The sequence below is a fragment of the Chrysochloris asiatica genome, unplaced genomic scaffold (assembly GCF_000296735.1).
Source record: "Chrysochloris asiatica unplaced genomic scaffold, ChrAsi1.0 scaffold00092, whole genome shotgun sequence".
Lineage (NCBI taxonomy): Eukaryota > Metazoa > Chordata > Mammalia > Afrosoricida > Chrysochloridae > Chrysochloris > Chrysochloris asiatica.
In genome coordinates this window covers 4,053,239-4,074,130 of record NW_006408610.1, presented here as the reverse complement: position 1 = coordinate 4,074,130, position 20,892 = coordinate 4,053,239, and the positions used below count along the sequence as shown (strand labels likewise).

The 20,892-nt window shown below is 46.2% G+C and overlaps 1 protein-coding gene across 1 annotated transcript in view; it reads left to right on the top strand.

The window, feature by feature from the left end:
* The window catches only part of CCDC33 (coiled-coil domain containing 33), a 136,444-nt gene that overhangs the window by 72,472 nt on the left and 43,080 nt on the right, over positions 1–20,892 (top strand). The window contains exon 12 of the mRNA XM_006866491.1: positions 16,031–16,225. Coding sequence (XP_006866553.1) covers positions 16,031–16,225 — 195 coding nt within the window. The remainder of the gene's footprint in view (positions 1–16,030; positions 16,226–20,892) is intronic.

Here is a 20,892-nt window from a genome sequence, read left to right as displayed (position 1 = left end):
GGCTCATAACAACAATATGTCAAAGGAGAACTGCCCCATAGGGTTTGCTTGGCTGCCATTTTTATGAGAGCAGATGACTAAGTCTTCCCCCTATAGAGCTACTGGGTGGTTTGAACTATCAACCTTTTTGTTAGCAGCCAAGCACTTAACCGGTGCATTACCAGGGCCTCTTAGAAACCAAGGAGACTAGGAAGAGAAGAGTTGAATACGAAGGACACTCAGACCTGGGAGTCAGCTCTACCCCAGTCTAAACCAAGTTTGGCTCACTAGGATCAAGGGTCCACCAGGGTGGACTGGATTATGCATTTCCTATCGCTGCTGCATAACAAATTGCCACACACAGCAGCTTAAAACAACACTTACTTTAGCTCACAATTCTGTAGGTCAGAGACCCCCACAGCCCAGCTGGGCTCTGTGCTCAGGGGCTCACAAGGCTGAAACCAAGGTCCTGGCAGGGCTGCACTCCTTCCTAATGGTTCTGCAGAAAATTCTATTGTTGGCAGAATCCAGTTCTTTGCATTTGTAGGACAGAGGTCCTCATTCCCTCACTGACCGTCAACGCGGGGACCTCCCTCAGCTCCATACTGCCACCCACATTCCTTCTCACAGGGCTTCCTCCCTATTTAAACCAGCAGGCATGGTGAATGCCCCTCATATTTTGAATCTCTCTGGCTTCCTCTTGTATTAACAGCCAGAGAAAACTCTCTGCTTCTAAAGGGGTTCATGTGGGTACACTAGGTTCATCCCAATAGTCTCCCTATCTTAAGATCAACTGTCCCATATGCCGTAACAATCACATCAATGATATGACATCATATTCATAGACTCCAGAAGTTAGGATACAGAATCTAAGGGACCCGTGTTAGAATCCTGCCTTCCACAACTGGCTTGGTCCAGTGGAAAGGCACCTGGTTGAGCCCTGCCTGGTGGACAGTCCTCCATCCCTCTAACCAGCTATGCTTGGGTTTCAGGAGTCCAGCCTGGATCCTGGTCATTTGTCTCCAGGGCACCTGGCAACTACCTGATAGAATTTTTTCACTTTCCACTCTCTGGTATTGACCCTTAGGGACAGACCGGAAGTTGAGGTGTGGACACAACTTAGGTCCATGAACTGGGAATGGTTAGCAAGGGCTGATATCTGAGTCAGCTCACTCTTGCCAGCTTCCTATGGCAGGAAAAATAGCCACCAACTCTGGGGAATACTGGGTCCTATGGCCTCACCCAGGAAAAGCTCAATGGATTCCATGTGTGGGGAATGAAAGGATTCTAGCAAGGTTTGGTTTTTTTTTTTTTAAGTACCGTCAAGTCGGTTCCAACCTGTAGCAACCCTATATAGGGTTTCTGAGGAGCAGCTGCTGAGCTTGAACCACCAACCTTGTGGTTCAAACCAACTTTGTAGCCCAGTGCAGCCCCAAAAGATGTTCCCACAAAGCCTCTTGTGAGTTTCTGAAATCTCTCCATGAGCAGTCTCTGCTGCAGATGTTCAGCATTGTCCTCTCAAGACTCTGAAATCCTGGTTTAAAGAGTGGGTGCCCTCCTCAGCCCAAAACTAGGTGTAGGAACAAGAAGGTGTTGAAGGAGGAGGACACAGAAGATACAAAAGATTTCAGGGAAGGGGCTGCAGGGTTCTTAGAGAAAAATACCACAAGTCCCCCAGATTAGAGCCTAACCTTCCAGGATCTCAGCCCAGAATTTGGATTCTGCCAAAGGTCATTGCTGTCCTCACCTCCTGCTGCCCCCTACCCCCTTCACTGAGACCCATGTGTCCTGGGACTGAAAAGAATGTCAGGTACCCCTGGTCTGAGTAGTGGTAGACTCAGGCAACCAACAGGCAGGTGGGCAGGACACTTCCCCAATTGCCCAGGGGCTGGGCACAAGGGTCTCAGCGATGAATTATTCACTGGAGCTGTGCTAAGTGCAGAATTAATCCCTTTCCTTCCAGCTGGCGGCCTCACTAAATTATCCCTCCAAGTCATGCGGGAAAACGCTGCCGAATTCATTTAGCTGCTCAGTGTTTTGATCTGGGCCTTGTGATTTTAGCTTCCCCTTCCCCCAACCCACCTCCCTCTAGAGGCAGGTTTAAAAAAAAAAAAAAAAAGCTTTTAGTAATGGATTTCCAAGAAGAAAGGAAAAAGGATCAAGATTGGTTGTACACCAAGAAAACAGTACTAGCGGAAATTCAGAATCTGATTCAGAAATTGGAGTCTGCAGCCAAGGATTCACACACGTACACACATTCTTATACAATTGCATTTGAATATCCACACAGTCACATATGCACAAATACGCACTTCTCCACACACACACACCTTTGCAACAATGTATACATTTGATGCATATTTATGTGCTTACATGCAAACTGACGGCAGACATTTTCATACACCATTGGCACACACACAAGCTGTCTGCTTACCTCAACTATTTCTTGGTGAAACTACTTGGAGATTTGCCAATAACGGACTCACTTTGATTCTAGAACTTCGATGATCTATTTTGGGGCAGGCCTAAGTATGTAGTGCTAATGTAAGTGGATTTAGCATAAGGGTCTTCTTGCAATCTTATTCCTTCCTTCTTTCCTTTATTCCACACAATGCTGATGAGGCGCCACTATGTGCCAGGTACTGTGCAAGGCAAGAGCTAGAATATTGGCTGCCCATGGACTATGATGAGGAAGAGAACCCACATGCCTTGACTTCATCATCACTGGGCCCTTTTGACATCCTACTTCCTAGGGTGGGCAGGTGGGCAGAGTGAGCAGGAGAGTGTTGAAATTGATGAACTGGTCAGAGGATGTTACAATTCAGTCTAAAGGAGCTCACTCCCACCTGCTCACCACCATCATCACTATAACGCCATCATTGTCTCAACCACACTGCAAAAATTTATCCAGCACCCATGGGGTAGCATACACTACCCTGGGTTGTAGGGCTATTGCATTGAGTTAGACCAGAAAAGGCCCTGTCTCCATAGAGCTGCATTCTTAGAGAGCAGGGAGTGTGCCACAGACAATGAACAAACAGCTCCATTAGCAGATACTGCAGTAGCTATTAAGTGCCATTGAGTCGGTTCTGACCCATAGGGACCCTGCCACTGACCTTGTGGTTCAAACCAGCTTTGCAGCCCAGCGCATTTAACCCACAGTGCCACACCAGGCCTCCTTAGCAGATATTAGGTAGTTATAAGTACCACGGTGAAAACCAAACAAGGTGATATGGTAGGAAGTGGTTAGAGAGGCTATTTGGATTGTATATGTGGTATCTTTGTATGGTTAGGAGACAAGCTGTTTTAACAAAGAGACCAGGTTCTTTTCATCTTACTGCTCCATCTAAGGAGTGATCAGGGCTCTCATACAGCACTGTAGGATAAGCACTGAACTGCTAACAGCAAGGTCAGTGGTTCAAACCCACCAGCCGCACCTCAGAAACTCTATTCAGAGTTGCTACGAGTCAGAACCAACTTGATGGTACTTAATAACAAGAAGTAAAAGTAGATGGTTGGTGAAGACAGGGAAACCCTGTTGGACACAACAGTCATACCAATGACTCAAACATGAAGAATGGCACATGGCTGAGCAATGCTGCGGTCTGTTATCCAGAAGGTCGGCATGAAGTGGAGCCAACTTGATGGATGGCAACTTACAACAGTCAAGAAAGGGCCTGCTAAAGGGGAGAAATTTGAGATCTAAGTGAGAAAACACATAACAGGCATGAAAGGAACTAGGGAAAGAATGTTCCAGACAGAAAAAACAGCCAGAAAAGGACAAATGTGCCCTGTTCCAGGAACCAAGGGAGCAAGTGAAGAGAACAAGAGGAAACAAGATGTAGACAGCACCAGGCATGTGGGCTCTTCATTTATTTCTCATGATGGTAAACTGTGGAAAGATTCCACTCAGGAAGTCACATGGTCTGTCTGACACACGTTTTTAAAGATCACTCAAGCTTCCCTCTGAATAATGGATTATAAGAGGTCATAGTAGAAACTGGGAGAGGGGCTACAAGGTCCAGACAAGAAATGAAGGTGGCTCAGAACCAATGACGTATTGCATTGGGCAAATCTGCTGCACAAGACCTTTTAAAGTGAGGAAGAGCAAAGATGTCAGCTTGAGGACTAAGGTGCGCCTGACCCAAGCCATGATATTTTCAATAATTTCATATGCATGTGAAAGCTGGACAGTGAATAAGGAAGACTGTAGAAAAATTGATGTCTTTGAGTTATGGTGTTGGAGGAGAATATTGACGGTGCCATGTGCTGCCAAAAGAACCAATAGATCCATTTTGGAAGAAGTACAGCCAGAGTGCTCCTTGAAGGTCAAGATGGCCAAACTTCGTCTCTCATACTTCTGCCATATTGTCAGGAGGGACCAGTCACTGGAGAAGGATATCATGTTTGGTAAGGTGGAAGGTCACAGAAAAAGAGGAAGACCCTCAACGAGATGGATTGGCCAGGTGGCAGAGTTGATGGACTCGAGTGTGGCAACAGTGGTGAGGTTGGCTCAGGATCTTGCAGTGTTTTGTTCTGCTGTGTATAGGTCGCTATGAGTCGGTTCTGACTCGATGGCACAACAACAACAACAACAGAACAATGTAGCAACAATGGAGCTGGAAAAGGTGCACAGCTTCAGGATTTATTTTGCACAGAAACTTCACTCTACCAGCACTACATCATAACAGCATTCTTCACAATGGCATGAGGTTTACGACTTCCCGATATACTTCCATACACATTATTCCATTTGCTTCTCAGAACTCCAAAGAACTCTGGGAAAGTGATCAGGTAGTGAACATAATCCCCATTTTATGGATAAGGCAAATGAAGAGGTTTGTCTAGTGTCATGTGATCAGTGGGCCTAAAATCAGAACTAAACCAAACCCAAGCTTACTGCCTTCAAGTCGATTCTAACTTACAACGACCCTAGAGGACAGGAGAACTGCTTGGTAGGGTTTCCAAGACTTAGATCTTCATGGAAACAGGCTGCCTCATCTTTCTTCTGCAGAATAGCTAATTGGTTCAAATTCTAGACCTTTCAGTTAGCAGTCCAACGCTGAACCCATTGTGCCATCAGGGTTCAGTCATCAATCTTCCACTATTTACAGCAAACATAGCATAAAACTCCTGGAATTACTGAACTGATTGGTGCTGTCATTTATTATTAAGTGCAGTCGACTTGGTTCTGACTCATTGCGATCCTGTATAGGGTTTCCAAGGAGCAACTGGTGGGTTTGAACCACCGAACTTGTGGTTTGCTCTCCAGTGCTAATCCTACAGCGCCACACCAAGAGTCCACTGAACAAAGGCTGGAAATCTTAGAGCCTTTGGACACTCCAGCTACAGTGAAGCTAGTGATAGTAACTCCTCATGACCCTCAGCCACATGGTTAGCAACTCCATCTCAAGGGCTCTCCTTGTATATGGTCAGGTGTGCTACAGAGAGGAAATACTGCAGGAGAAGTTGATGTGCACGTCCTATCTGGGCATAACCCCAGCTTGAGGATAGTCTCTTTCCTATGGCCTCCATGCCCAGGAGGTTTGGGCACAGGCTGTCCTGGTTAACCAGACATTTTGATGAACAAAGTCTCCCCACACTTGACACTTCCACCTCACACATTCTAAGAGCTCTAGGAATTTCCAAATAGGTAGAGACTGCCCTGGATAGCAATCTCCTTGGCAGCGTTCACCACGTGTGGTCCTCTCAGCCTCTCTTTCTGCTCTTTCATGACCAGAAGCTCACTACCTTCAAAAGCAGCCCATGCCAGAACTTGGTGGATCCGAGTGATCGAAGCGCTCAGCCCACATCAAGCCTAACCTGCCTCCTGGAGACCTGCCTCTCTCACCTGAAAGGATGGTCTCTCGGTTTGGGATATTGGGCTTGAAGGTAGTTCTGTCAGTGTTGGGTTAAGTTTTTACTCTCCAGTGAAACTTCTCTATGGACATTTGCTTCTCATAATAATATGCTTGAGTTGTATGTAGATGTATGTGTATGTATAAATACAACACATAAAACTAGAAAAACATGAACATCTGTATATACACACTCAAAAATCTCTTTATTGCATATACAGTGGGGCTTGGACAGTCTTTGAGATCTGTTAGGATCTAAGACTCCATGAGCCTATGGCTATTGCAGATACGCATACACACATGAACCTTTAGTCTCCCCAACTCCCCTTCTGATCTCAGCCTCTTCTCTTTGAAGAGTGTGATCTGGTCCCCTGAGAGTCTAAACTTCTCCAGGCTAAGCAGTCTGACTCTCTTAATGAACTGACTTCAAGAATTCTGCAGCATCCTGGGTGCCCTCCAGCTTGCAGGCGTCTCTTTGAACTGAAATTCACATTGCCTGGCTTTCCTGAGCTGATCTGTGTGGACTGGGAGCCTGGTATGCATACAGTCGGTGCTCATACAGTGTCCTTGCCTGGCTCCATGCCAAGAAATGCACCTCCCCATGAGATGGGACAAGTTCATGCAGTCATCTGGGTATTGAGCAACATTTCACCTGTTTGGGTTGGAGTTTGTGATCCAGTGTCTTACACAGGTGGAGCCTCTCAGATGAGTAGCCACCTTCTCTTCAGCCCAAGGGATGCTGGGAGGGCTGAAACTCTGGAAGGCTGGTTTCCTTGGACTTTGCATAGAGAGGGTACATGTGAGGAGAGGAGGCAGAAGCACCTCCCACAGTCCCTATCTGACCCTCCCCCTCCCTCTTCCCTTCTTTGCTGCCATGCAAAATGTTGCCATGGTGAGTGTGTGTTTTGTTTATTTTCAAACCAGTTACAAGGCTGTCTCTAAGAGTGGGGGCAAGAGACTGTTTAGTAAATGTGAAGGGGTGGGCAGAAGACAGGAAGACCATGCTGGTTTTTGAGGAATTTTTATGGATTTTCTGGAAAGTCACATGTAGCCACAGTAGGTTGGTCCTCCAAGAAGCCTCAACACAGACCTGGCCTCAGTCTCCTCCCCAAGCATACCTGCCTGGAAGGCCCACTGTCCAGCGCATAGCCGTCTTCCTAGCTGGCTCTGTTCTCTGAAAGGTTCTATCTCCAGCCCACCCCAAAGTTCCAGCTCTAACTCTACCATACAATTGATGAGGCATCCAGAGAAAGAGACTCTTACCCCTCCACTGCCTCACAACTGCCTTGACAATCTTCCCTTCCCTGCCTCTACCCTTCCTCTCTTCTCACTCTCCCAGAGCAGGTGGCAGGACAGAGATGAAGCAGGACTGTCCCTCCCCCAGCTCACAGGTGCCTTTTTCTCACGTTCTCAGGTTCCCAATCAATTTGGAGATCTTCCCATTCAACTCAAAGGAAGCTTGGAGCAAGGGCAGGTGGGGGTAGGGGTGAGAATGTGGGTTTTTTCCAGGACCAGCCTGCCCTTGGATCCCAATTACTCAGTGTGGGAACAGCCTCAGTCATCCAAGGTCTATCTACTTTTCGCAATACCTAAATCACTCCCAGTAGCTCCATAGCTTTGGGGTAAATATTACTCCCTCCACAGTCTCTTAGTTATCATGCAACTCCTCCCATACCTCCCACCTCAGAGAGGAGATTTGACACTCTCTGCAACACACACAGAGGGTTCTGCAGACTCGACTTGCTCACTTCTCATGACAGGGAGTTTATTATCTCCCAAGAAACCCCCTTCAGCCTGGATCAGCTCCTTTGTAAATCTTTTCCCTCTCTCTCCAGTTTCTCCCCAAGCCCTACCTTTTCCATCCTGAGACCCCAGAGAAGTCTATTCCCAGGCCGTGTCAGCCCTGCTGATGTTTGCAAGCTTTTTATGTCATCTGAACCAACTCATTCTTCTCACTGCTATGTGTCAGACTTGATTTCTCTTCTTCTCCTCTTCCCAGTTACCTCCTCTTGACAAGACTCCTCTTAAAAGTGTCCTCCAAAATTGTAGGACCAGATTAACATGAATGGGTAGTGTATGACCATCACCCCATTTCTGTATGTATTCTCCCCCCTTTGGTACAGCCTAAGTCTACATGATTGCATATAGTCTATGGCATGTGAGCCACCGTCAGCCAGCCTGTTCTCATCTTGCACCTCTGCTGCTCTATGTTTAACTCTGGCAGGGTCTCTTGTTCCTGTGATATTTTACTTTCTCTGTCTTAGTCCATACTTTAGGTTTGAGATAATTCTGGAGTCTGACTATATTCATGCAACGCATTCACACTACCCCCTCCACTCCACACCCCAAACTCTAGGCCATTGGTGGATGTGGCCAAAACACATCAATGTGGCAATGTTTACTGGGTATGCACACGCTGAGACTTAGGTTTGAATCCCAGATCTTCCACTTGATCTTAGCTACCATGAGCTGCTCTTTCCTCATCTGTCTAAGTGGGGGGTTGCAATCAGGACCTGCCAGGAACCTAGTGAAAATGGAATGCGGAAGTGTGTGTAAATGTCTAGCAGCATGTCGTGCAGACACTTAGTTAATGGAGCTCTTAGTATCATTCACCCAAGTTGCTGACAAACGTGTTGAACTCATCAACATGTGGACAGGGCTCCTGGGGGAGGCACACTGATGGAGCCATGCTAATCCATCACTCAGCGCCCCGCCCTTCCCAACAGCCGCTCCACCAGTTTCACATCCATAAGGAGATTCAGAGGCCTTGTCAAATGCTGAAGATAAACATCACCAGCACCACATTTGGTCTCACAGCAATTTTTCCTGAGAGTGAGGAAAAGGAGAAGTGACAGACAATCATCTCTCCATAAGCCAGACTTGCTAAAGTCCCTGATGTACCCTGTCCTGTACTGGGCACAGTGGAGGCGGTGGAGAATATGAAACACTGAGAGCTCCCAGGCTGATTGAGATTAAGACAGGGCTGGACCAAGAGCTACAATACAATGTCATCCCCAATGCTACACCAACAGCAGGACCTGTGCCACCTTGAGAATGTGGTCCTCAACCCCTAGCCAGTGATGAACTATATTGGGTCAGGCCTGCAAGGATGGCTGAGTAAAGTAAACATTCAGGCACTTTCATTCGGGGGAAGAGACTCCCTTGCGTGACTTTGTTCTCTCCTTCCATATCAAACTTCTCAGAAGATGGGGGACTGCTCTCAAGATTCTCCTTATTTCAAAGTCAGAATGCCATACCCCTGACCTATATTAGCCAAGCCAGATGCATCCCTGACCCAGCCGGGATCATTTATGTAAAACATTCATTCACCATGTATTAGATCATTTCTCTGTGCCAAACAGTAAAATACCTCAACATATTACCACCCATCTTACTAAAGTCCTAGTAGAGGTACACGCATCAAGCACAAAAAGGCCAAGAGAAGAGTCACAGAGAAGTGTGACTTACCTCATTTTGCCTCAAAGAGTGTCTTGGAAGCTAGCAGGACAAGGATGCTCAGGCCAGAGGGAACCAGGTGCAAAGTCATGGAGACATGAAAGTGTTAGAGAACATGGGGCATATGGGAGTGGGAGTGGACAATGGGGAGTCCCTGGGTGATTACACTTGGATTTTAACTAAAAGTTTAGCAGTTCTAATCCTCCCAGAGGTGCCTTGGAATAAAGGGCTAGTGATCCACTTCCAAAAAATCAGTCCAGGAAAGCCCTATGAAGCACAGTTCTACTCTGACACACATGGGGTCACCATGAGTTGGAATTGACTTTAAGGCAACTGGAAGTGGGCAATGAGACTGGAGAGTTAAATGGGTGGTAGAGGATCTGGACACCACGATATAAGGTATAGACTTTGCCATAAAGCAATGGAAAGCCTAGTAAGGTCTTTGAGTATGGTAGGATGTGATCTGACCAGTATGTCAGAAAGGTCTCTCTAGGTATCAATAGTGGGGAGGGAACACAAAGAGAACCATTAAATGGTTTCAGGCTAACAAGAATGAGCCAACAACCCCTCACTGAGCTACAGCAGGGCTCTATTGAATGCTAAACTCCCTGCCAGGATTTTAAAACATCCTTATCACTGGCTCCCCTCCCTTGACCCCACAACTTGCTTTTGGATTAACCCTCTGACACTATATTCTGACGAGTGACTCGTGGCCCCAGTGAGGATTAACAGTCAGCCATTCTTGGCTAGGAGATAGACTCGGAGCCTCAGACCCCATCACAGCTGCAGGACCATGTGGAGATGCTATAAATGAGGTTTTCAGTATGCAGGGAGGGGGCAAGCCCTCTTGGAGGGGTCTGTTGTCTGAGCCTCGCCTTCAGCTGAAGAGATAAGAACCTACAACTGCGACCACAGGAAATGACAAAGCAGTGACTGATCAGGGAGTCGCTGCACAGGGCTCATTATGGCGCTTGCCAGCGGGCTAGACACCCTTATCAGGGAGAAAATTGCATCAGGCCTCCTGAATTACTAGCGATTGGAAGCAGATTTCTTGGGACGCACTTTGTTAGATACCTAATGAGCAGGATACAGGCGGACAGAGCCCAAAGCCGGCGGGGCGGGAGGGACAAATGTCTTTGTTAAACATAATTTGTCAGTTTCCGCTCCAGGCTCCCCAGGGAGGGTTCAGGGCCAGCTAATTGAATTAAGAGCATGTGTGTTCCAGTGAGAGGGCTCAGGGCGGGATGAGAGGCAGGCAGTCCGGAAGGCGGGAGCTTTCAGTACCAAGGACAGCAGCTGCCGCCAGCCTGGTCCATAATTGCCAAGGCAAGCTAGAACTGTTGCATTTTGCATGATCAAGGACCTAGTGGGTGGAGTGCGTAGGATGGAGACAGAGGATATGGTTGGGGGGCAGGAGGTGGGTAAGGGAGCTGTGGGGTGTGGGGGTGTGGACAGGTGATTCAAGAAACCTGGAGCTCATGGTGCGTGCCATTGGTCCAATGTATATCAACAGACCCTCTGCTGGCCACAGTGAGGGCTGGGAAGTGTGAGTAGGGGGTGTCTTTTCCCAATCCTGGTGCTCATATGTGCTTGTGCCAAGTCTCAGCCAGTAACATGACTGTGCATTGCTTTGAGTTTTCCAAAGTCAGTCTCCAATTATAACCCTAATGAAGCAGGGCATGCTGCAGCCACCAAACCACAGAGAAAAGGGCCACTTGTCAGCCACAAGCTGTCCCAGCAGGCTATATCCCAGGCAGCTTTAAGTCCTACTAAGTAGAGAAGCAAATGAACAGACTGGTGGGGTGAGCTAGCAGTCCTCACCCCCACCTGGAGGAAAGGAAGAGAGCCAGGCCTGAATAGCAAGGCGTTCCTTTCCAATGCCTCTCCCTCTCCCCATTCCCTTGCCATATTGCTTCGCCCACCCACCTGGCCCATCCCCTGGCCATGCTTGGCTTCTCCATGTACTGTTTCAGAAAACATCACTTCACTTGAGGAGTAAGGAGGTGAGAACACAATCTCTGTTCCAAAGCAAGGGCAGTCAAGGGGGAGAGGCAATGCTGGCCTAAAGAAAGGGAATAATTTAGATACTGTGAAAGGTACTTCAGTACTCCTGGTGCCTCTTACCTTATAAGACAAAATCAACTGCTTCCAGTCTTCCCTGCCCTGTTTAGAAGCCTGAATTTTTTTTTTTTTTTCTATAAAAGCCACCTACTCATCTCACCTCAGAACTTCAGGCCAAGATGCAAGAAGGGTCAGCCATGGGGCTGGGCATAGCAGGGTTGTTGTTGTTAAGTGCTGTGGAGTTGGTTCTGACTCATAGTGACCCTGTACAGGGTTTCTGAGGCTATAAACCTTTACGGGAGCAGAAAGCCTCATCTTTCTCCCTGGGAACAGCTGGTAGTTTCGAACTGATGACCCTGAGGTTAGCAGCCCGATTCGTAACCACTATGCTACCAGGGCTCCTTGGGCATAGCAGGGTAGAGCTACTGACTCTAGCAGCCAGGGGTCAGAAGGAGGAAGTGGGATGGCAGAACAGATTTAAAATGCATAGATACTCTCTCTTTCCATCCCTTCTTCTCAGAACACTCCCTTGCCCAGCAGAGATTGACCTAGTGAAGACACTGGGCTGGGCTGGACTGGGTTGGGATCATTTTTTATTTTAGCATTGAATTAAATGAATTTATACAGCAAACGTCAGAATACATCTAAAAGTATCTAGTGAGTGCTCAGCTCCAATAGGGACTCAGTGAATGTCAATTCTGGGTCACTTAGTTGAATCCCTCAGCTGGGGGTGGAGCCACATAGGGTGAAGGTCAGGGAGACAGGCTCTGGGGGAGGGGAGAGGTTCAGGTCTCTAGTCCCTGCTTTTAGAACTGATGAGGGGACCTCTGGAGACCTCTTCCTTGATTTCATTACTCCTACTTCCTCTCCTAACTGGATTAGATGGCAGTCTATGAAATCCAGGGCATCAAGATTGGCTTTCTGCCTGGAAATGAGGAGAAATGTCATTATGGGTCCTGAATCAGCATTTCACCCTGGCTCTGGGCAATAGGGAGTTGGTCTTTGCCCTGGATGAGTAAAATAGTTATTCACTCTTTCCTTCACCCTCTCCTGTATCCATACAATCATCCAATACGTATTGTAGTGTGTCTCTAAGGTCAACCTGATGTTCAGCTGTTTCAAGCAGGAGATGAGATGTGGGGTTTTTCCTATCTGAAATGTAGAATCAGAAACGCTCCAATTTTCTGGCTGTGATGCTACACAGAGATGCCAAGGTGTATTCACAAGACTTAATTTCAATAGGGAACCCTCAAAGGGATCATGGCCCCTTTCCCATCCCCAAACCATAGCTGTGTAAAGGAGCAGGTAGGAGAGACAAGCCAAACTTGCTGGGAAAAGCAAGTCTTGGTTAGGATTTGCACTAAGTGGTCTGCAAAGTTCATCCCAGGGACTCTATACTCATGGAGGGCGAGGGGCTGTGTGCTGGTAGTCAGGGGACAGGCTTGCAGGGTATGTCCTTTGGTTGTTTGAATGATTACATATTTCTGAGTGCTTCAGTGTACAAACGAACAAACAAAAAACAGAGGGAATAGAAGCAAATGCTGTTGAATGATGATGCATGGAGGGGATTGCAGTCATTGCAATGAAACAAAATACAGTAGGATGAATGTAAAGCTGATGTTCTCCCATGTAAACTATCACTCAATTCACAATAAAAACTTCAAAAAAGTTCATCCCAGAGTAACCCAGTGCCTCCTCTTCCCAACCCCACAGTCTTTTTATAGCTGCATTCTATTTGGAACTATCTATCCTTATACCCATTTGACAGAGGGGAAAATGAGACTGAGCTAGATTGGATGCCTCTATGTGCTCATATAAGGAGCTTTGGTAACATAGTGTTCATGAGTCGGGTTGCTAACCTCAAGGTCAGCAGTTTGAAACTACCAGCTGTTCCATGGGATAAAGATGAGGTTTTCTGCTCCTGTAAAGATTTACAGCCTCAGAAACCCTATACAGGGAACCAACTCCATACCACCACCACCACCATGTCCTCATATCCCTTATTCTACTGGCACAAGACTTCATGGTATTGAATTACTGCAAACTAAATGTTTAAAGGGCATAAAAGATTTATTATTTAATGAACCCCAGTGGTAAACTCAAGAGTATTGCCCTAGTTTATCTGACTCATATGTGTGGACTTTCATGTCGAGTATGTAAAGACAAGTCCAGCTGTAGTCATTGTACTGCTGTTCGTTTAGAGCCAGGCATTGGACCTTCTAACCCAATCTGTCCTGATTGGCATTGTGTCCATTGCTCTACTTATTTTTAGCATAATATTATAAATAGTAGAATAATTTGTGGCAGAGAGGGAGTTCCAATATCTGATACAGGATGGGAATGGGCACCCTTGAGGGTCTCATCAACTCTGAAATTAGATGATCTTTGAAATTTTGGCATATTTGCCTCCATTGCATGAGACCAGAAAAAATGGGTGGTGATAATTACTGAAGTTTTGATTAAAAATGCCATAGAAGGACCCTGATCAAAAGGAGGGAAAAAAGACCAGAATTTGAAATTCTCATTTGAAATAGACTTTCTGGATCCATGGAGGCTGGATGAACCCCTGAAACTCCTAACCTTAAACCAAAATTATCCCCTGAAGCCTTCTTAAAAGCAAACATTAGTTTAGTTTAACTATCAGAGACTGTCTGCCTTGAGCATTGTGCTCTTTCAAGATCTAGCTATCTATGGGATCAAACTGACAACAACGTGAAAGATGAAAGAGAAACTAGGAGGCAGTTACTTTATATTAATGAGGGAGGAACAATTCAGAAAAGGGAGGTGAGAATGAATCAATGGCACTGAATTGTACGTATAGAAAGTGTTGAGTTGCTGTATGTTTTACCGTGTATATTCTCAATAATATATATTTTTTAAGTAAAATGGCTATATTTTAGGGATAACCACCTATTTCAGAGATATAAAGTAACTATTCCCTAAGGAAAGAGTATAAGATATGCCCCAAGTGTGAGTCACTAAAAGTTTTGTTAGGAAAACAAAATCACAAGCAAGTCCGGAATTACCAGTATGATACCACAGCTAGCCGACTGGAAGAACCCAGAAAAGCTGCAAACATTGACTCAAGGCATCAAGACTTCCTGGAAGGGCTAGTATTTGAGTGAGGTCAGATTCTAGACAAGCAGAGAAAGTCCAATAGCCATGACACGTAGGAGACTAGGGAAAAGGACATCAAAAGAGAAAGAAAACCATCATGTATATAGAACAAAAAGACTTAGCTTAATAAGTGATAAGATTAGAGGATGGCAAAGGAAATAAAATGGAACGTAGCTATACATAGCAAAGTGTGTGGGGATTTTAGAGGTTGCTCTGGTAGCATAGTGGTTACAAATCAGGCTGCTAACCTCAGGGTCAGCAGGTCAAAACTATCAGATTTTCCGTGGAAGACAGATGAGGCTTTCTGCTCCTATAAAGATTTCCAACCTCGGAAACCTTGTACAGAGAGTCGCTATGAGTCAGAACCGACTCCATGGCACATAACAACAACAACAACTGCATGGACATCAACCATCAACACTCATGGAAGCAGCAGTCAAGAAATCACACGATGTTTTGCATTGGGCAAATCTGCTGCACAAGACCTCTTGAAAGTGGTTAAGAGCAAAGATGTCAGTTTGAGGACTAAGGTGCCATGGTATTTTTAATAACTTCATATGCATGCAAAAGGTGGATAGTGAATAAGGAAGACCATAGAAAAATTGATGAATTTGAGTTATTGTGTTGACGGAGAATATTGAAAGCACCGTAGACTGCCAAAAGAACAAATAGATCTGTGTTGGAAGAAATATAGCCGGAGTGTTCCTTGAAAGCCGGGATGGCCAGACTTTGTCTTTCATACTTCAGACATATTGTGAGGAGGGACCAGTCACTGAAGAAGCATATTATGTTTGGTAAAGTAGAGAATCAGGGAAAAAGAGGAAGACCCCCCAACAAGATGGATTAACACAGTGGCAGCATCAGTGGGCTCAAACGTAGCAACGATTGTGAGGTTGGCTCAGGACAGGCAGTGTTTCATTCTGTTGTGCATAGGGTCACTATGAGTCAGTACCAACTCCATGGCACCCAACAACAACAACTGCATGGAGTTGGAGGGCACAGGTGACATTGTTTTTGGTTTTGTTTTTAATAAATTTTTATAAATCTCCTATAATGAGTCAAATATGAGGGACGAACAAGATCTCTGCTTAGATGGAACTCACATCCTAGTGTAGGCATTGGAATAGGGAGGTAGATACTAAATTAGTTCTCTGGCAGATAAGTCCTACCACCACAGCGAAGTGGGATTATGTGGATGAGAGTAATCTGGAGACATGGTTGCTTTAGACAAGGAGGTGAACAAGGCCTCTCTGAGAAACTCACATCTGAGCTGAGACCTAATGGTGTAAAGGGAACAGCCGCATAAAGATCCAGGAGGCTCTCCAGACTGAACAGTCCAGAAAGAATTTGGATTGTTGGGAGGATACCAAGGAAGGCATAATGTGATTGGTTCTTAGTGAGCAAGGAGGTAGGTGGTAGAAGGTAGATGGGTGAGATCATGCAGGGCCTCTTGAATCATGGGGAGGAGAGGCTCCAGGGTATATAGCAAGTGCACTTACATTAAAGTGTGTGAGTAGACAAAGGACCTTCTGAAACTTCTCTGCACCTTCTCTTCACAGAGACCAGAAAACTTCCTGACATCAAACAACAGCATGGCTCTGCCCACCCTGGATCCTAAGATTCTGGATGAGAATCTGGGTACCATCTGTGAATCTTGGTCAAAGTCCACAGGGAGCTCCAGATTGAACTCCAGCACATCCATTCCTCAGGAAGCAGAAGAAGAACCCCAAGTGCCAGAAATGTCTAATGAAAAGGTGAGTGTGTCTCCCTAGGAGGAAGGACCGGAGCCATGATAGAGGTTATGGGGAAGGTGCATCCCTGCACCTATGAACCTTGCTCACTGCCGGGGTCTGACCTCGACATAGTTGTCACGAGTTTTTGGTTCATGAGGAGGGGAGATCCAGCGGCGATAGGGATAGCGAAAGAATACACAGACAAACAGAAGAAGGGAGACAATGAGGCACCCCAAAGCCAGGGTGGATACATCACTGGTGGGCAGGCTTGGGACTACAGGCATCATGGCCTCTGTAGGCAGCGACTCACTGCCCTGCAATCTTTAATGCATGCCTTCCAACCCGTAATGCACCGCAATCTTTACTCCATGCCTTCCAACCAGTAATGCACTGATCTTTACTCCATGCCTGCCAACCAGTAATGCACACCTGGGGAGGCCCGGGCCTCTGTTTTATTTAGGGGAGGAGTTTCACATCAAGCTGGGAGGGACTAAAACAGGATACAGCTAACATCAGTAATTTTCCAGACATTCAGCTAACTTTACATTGTACTTCACTGGTTCGAATCCCAGGCCAGCAACTTGGATTCTCAGGCCCAATTAACATATCTATAGCCCCTGAGGTCAGTTGGGGGAAGTTGAGAGTTCTGCAGGAGACGCCCAGGTGAATGGGCTGCACCTGGAAAAGGGATTAGGGAGGATGGGTTCTTTGTCTATAGAACAAAGAACCAAGAAGTAGCTAAGATATTTTTAGTTAATCCTTTGGAGAAAGGTTTAACCTTGCAACCTTTAGTCTTGGCTTTAGGAAAATATCACATTTATCTGTGGATTTTCAAAGGCTCCAGTGTATTAATTTAATATATATACCTGAATATTAATATGAAAGCAATTTGCCATTAACTGCCAGTGGCCTCATTTGTTACACTCAGCCCTAGAGGGCCTCGAACCTCTGACTAGTCTTACACGGTCTGCAACAGCTCACTCCTTAGGTGGCAAGTCAACCTTCCCTTAGGTGTACTCAGTATGTGAGTGACCCCAATGATAAACTTGTAGAAGGTATGGATTCTTCATTTTTCAGAGTTTCTTCACCTTATGAATGAAGCCTCCACAGAATTTTCTTTCAAAACAACCCCCTCCAATGCTTGTAAGACAGGGTTCCATTTACTCAAGAAGTTACTAACTCAGAACTTCCTTGTTCATCAGGTAATGGGAGATTATGTTTTACTTCCAAAAGGAGAAATCAGGGCTCAATGAAAAGAGGACACCATCTTTGGTCACAGAGTCTGTGTCCTTGACCATGGGAGCTTGGTTTCTTCCTGGTATCAAGTTGTCAGATGTTCGAGAAGGCTCAGTGGAGATGAGATGGTGTCTTAATCTCATAAGGAATCGCAGGGGATGCCTAAAAAATAGGACACCAAAGAGTCAGTCTAGTAGAGTCAAAATTCCCAATTGAGTTCTTGTCCCAAAGGCCATGAGTGAATTCACGTGCGGCGTCCTCCCTTCTTCCACAGCGGATCCCCTGGGGAACGCTGCTCCAGAAGAGGCTGCGAAAAGATCCCAGCCAAGACTACCAGCCACTAGAAAAGCCCTGGGCATGCTCCTCTGAGGATCTGCCCCCCTATATTGACAGCCTCCCCATTTTCCCCTGGCACTTCTGCACCTTTCTGAAATATGTCCCATCCGATGACTAGAAAGGGTCATTCCCTGTCTGCTGGGTGTGAACAAGATGCTCCTGCATGTCCACCTTGGAGCAGGATCCTTCCTATCAGTGATGTCAGGCACCACAATAGTTATGGGCCATCTTCTGCAAATCTCTCCTCTCACCTCTGCTCTTCAGGAAAACAGCGCTCAGGCTTAACCTTCTAGCTCAGCCAACAAATGGGTTGAAAATCAAGATCTTGTCTTTGGAGAGTTCCAGCAGCATGAATAAACCTGCTGTCTCCAACAGTCTGGTCCTATGACTCCCTCTACTTGTACCTCTGAATAGAGATAGTGGAAAAGAGAAGGTGTCATCAAAAGGGAAAGGCAGACAGGAAGAAAGCAGAAAGGCAAAAGCACTTTTCTCCCTGTCTCAGCACTTCTTCCTTCATCTCTCCAGCTCTGCCTTCTGGGAGTGCACCAGTTAGCTTCCTCCCTCATTCAATTAGGCTTCTCCTCACTCAGGATCCCTCTCAGCCCCTGTATCATACCACTTCTGGGAGCAAGGCCCTTGCCTGGCTAGACAAGTCTCTGGTCTCAACCATCTGGTCACTGAACATAAGCAGGACCAAGGAGAGGGCAGTACCGACTCTGGCTTCCGACACTGTACATGGCAGAGGTTTCCTGGTTTGGGTTTAGTGGTGATTTCTGCTGGGCAAAGAATCTAAGGTCTGAGTTGAGACCCACAAGTCTGAGGGTGGAGATAGTTTGAGAGACATTAATACTGTGGACTTGTTTGGAGGAGATAGGACATAGATAGGGGAATTGGTTGGGTTAATCTTCATTCTGCTTCTAAAATTCTGTGATAATGATGATGATGAATAAAGGTAGAGAGAAGGAGGAAAACAAGGCTGAGAAGGAAAGAGCCTTTAAATATAGAGGGGATCAGATATGTGGGGATTTAAAACCATATTGGTAAAATATCTAAAATATTTCTTCTGAAATAATAAAATATGGATATGCTATTATGCCCATATAATAACACAGGTAGTAGATCCTTGATCTTAAGGATTAAGTCAAAAGAAGTAAAACTAAACTGCAGCTTGAGAAGTCAAGATTAACCATCAGGAGGAACTTTTTGAGCAAGAGAGTTTAGCCATTATAAGTCAGAATGAATAAGAGAAATATGTGTCCCAAGGTCACTAAGACAGGATTCTAGAATGCTTTTCATTTAAGTGACAACCAGGGGACTCAGAGCAACCCCATAACTAGAGACGTCTAAAGAAGTCATGAGTTCGGTGTATATCTAGAACTTACCCAAGCACATCTACCCTGGACATCACCCAGAAATCCTATCAATGGACTTTGTACCCATCGTCCCTCTCCTTCCACCTTGCTGATGCCTAGCCCTGATTTGCCAGTGGGTTAGGTTCACTTAGCCACCATCATTCATCCCTTAAACTAAAGCAGAGATGTCTTCCTCACCTCTGGGCTCCAGGACCCAGCCCAGGTGTGGTCCAATATACACCCTGAAAAACTTGTTGGATCCCATAGTAGAATCCACAGTTAGACAGCTAGGGCATCTGATGGAGCCTTAGAGCAAATCTGTCTGATCCTTCACTTTGAAAAGAGTGACAGCGAAGAGGCCCAGAGGTGTTACATCTGTCCAAGCTTTCCTGATCCTGCTCTTCCATCTGCCTTGCATACAGAGCCAAGGAGAAATATCACATGGCTACTGAAACTTGCATACCCAGCCCTGGGCCCTTCTGTCAAGATCAGATTCCCGCAGATAGTCACATAGTATTCAGGGCAGTTGTCCCGACCCACTGTTCCCTCCTAGTTTTCCTAACTGTCAGAACCATCCTCTTTATCCTCTCACCACTGCCCTTCAGTCCTCTAACTCACCACTTCTCTCTCTCATACACTGGGCTCAGATTGACCATGCTGGCTATTCCCACCTCTGACACTTTTCCCTAGTTGGACTGTGGAGACTCAGCCCCAAATTCCAGCTACTACCCTTTCATGTGCTAGCAGATTCCAGTTACAATCAATAGATTGTGGGTGGGTAGCAACAATATAGAGCTCTATAACAATTACAGGTAGCCATGTAGTCGTGGATCCCTGTTACATAGCAACCAAGCAAAATTACATAGCAATGAAAGAACGCATGCAACCAAGAGGCATGATGACAAGCAATAGATGGGTTATGGAGCAGCAAAATGTAATTGCATAGCAATTAACCCAACTCAGAGAGTGATGCCACACATCCCTGTATAGCAGGTGAGTACATTCACAGGGCATCGTAATAAGCATAGACCATGATTGCATAAGCTACAGACAGGCTCGTGGAATCGTAGACGATAGTTGGAGAGAATAGAAGGCATTGGGGTAGAAATGCTACAGTCACACACCGCCCACACATGTCATCAGGGGCTGATCGCCCACAGTGCAGCCTGGAGTGGAACACTGGCATGGTGGTGTGACAGTGGTAGTGTAGTGGCCACATGATTGACCCCCTCCCTCAGCTCTCGTCACTGTCCCATAGCCTGTGAGCCTTTTGTCATCACCTGATTTCCGGAGCATGTTTGAATGTGTCTGGTCTTTACAGCACATCCTCTAGAGCTCACAAAATGCTTTTGCCTCTGATTCCCTCCAGAGCCTACTTTGGCTTATAGGAAAATGAGCGTTTTCAGGACAAAGCACCTTGGGAATGGAGGAGGGAGTGGAGGGATGCAAGGGCTGTGCCCTCTGGAGAGAGGAGGGGAGGGGAGGAAACCATGGATGCTCCCTGCTGCCCTAGGCCCATCAGTCATCACCTCCAGCCCCACCTAATCCTACCTAATCCCCTCCCATATTGTGTCTTGATGTGCCTTCACTCTGGGATGTCAATCCAGCCATTTCTTCCTGTTTTGGTCTCTCTTCATCTAGGACCCCTGGTTTTGATGCAGACTTTTCAAATGCTATTTTGTCAGGCATGCAAAGCTCTGGTCCTGATAGGCTCCTTGGGGTCAAGGCCTCACAGATATGGTCATGGCTAGGTGTAGGTCCTTG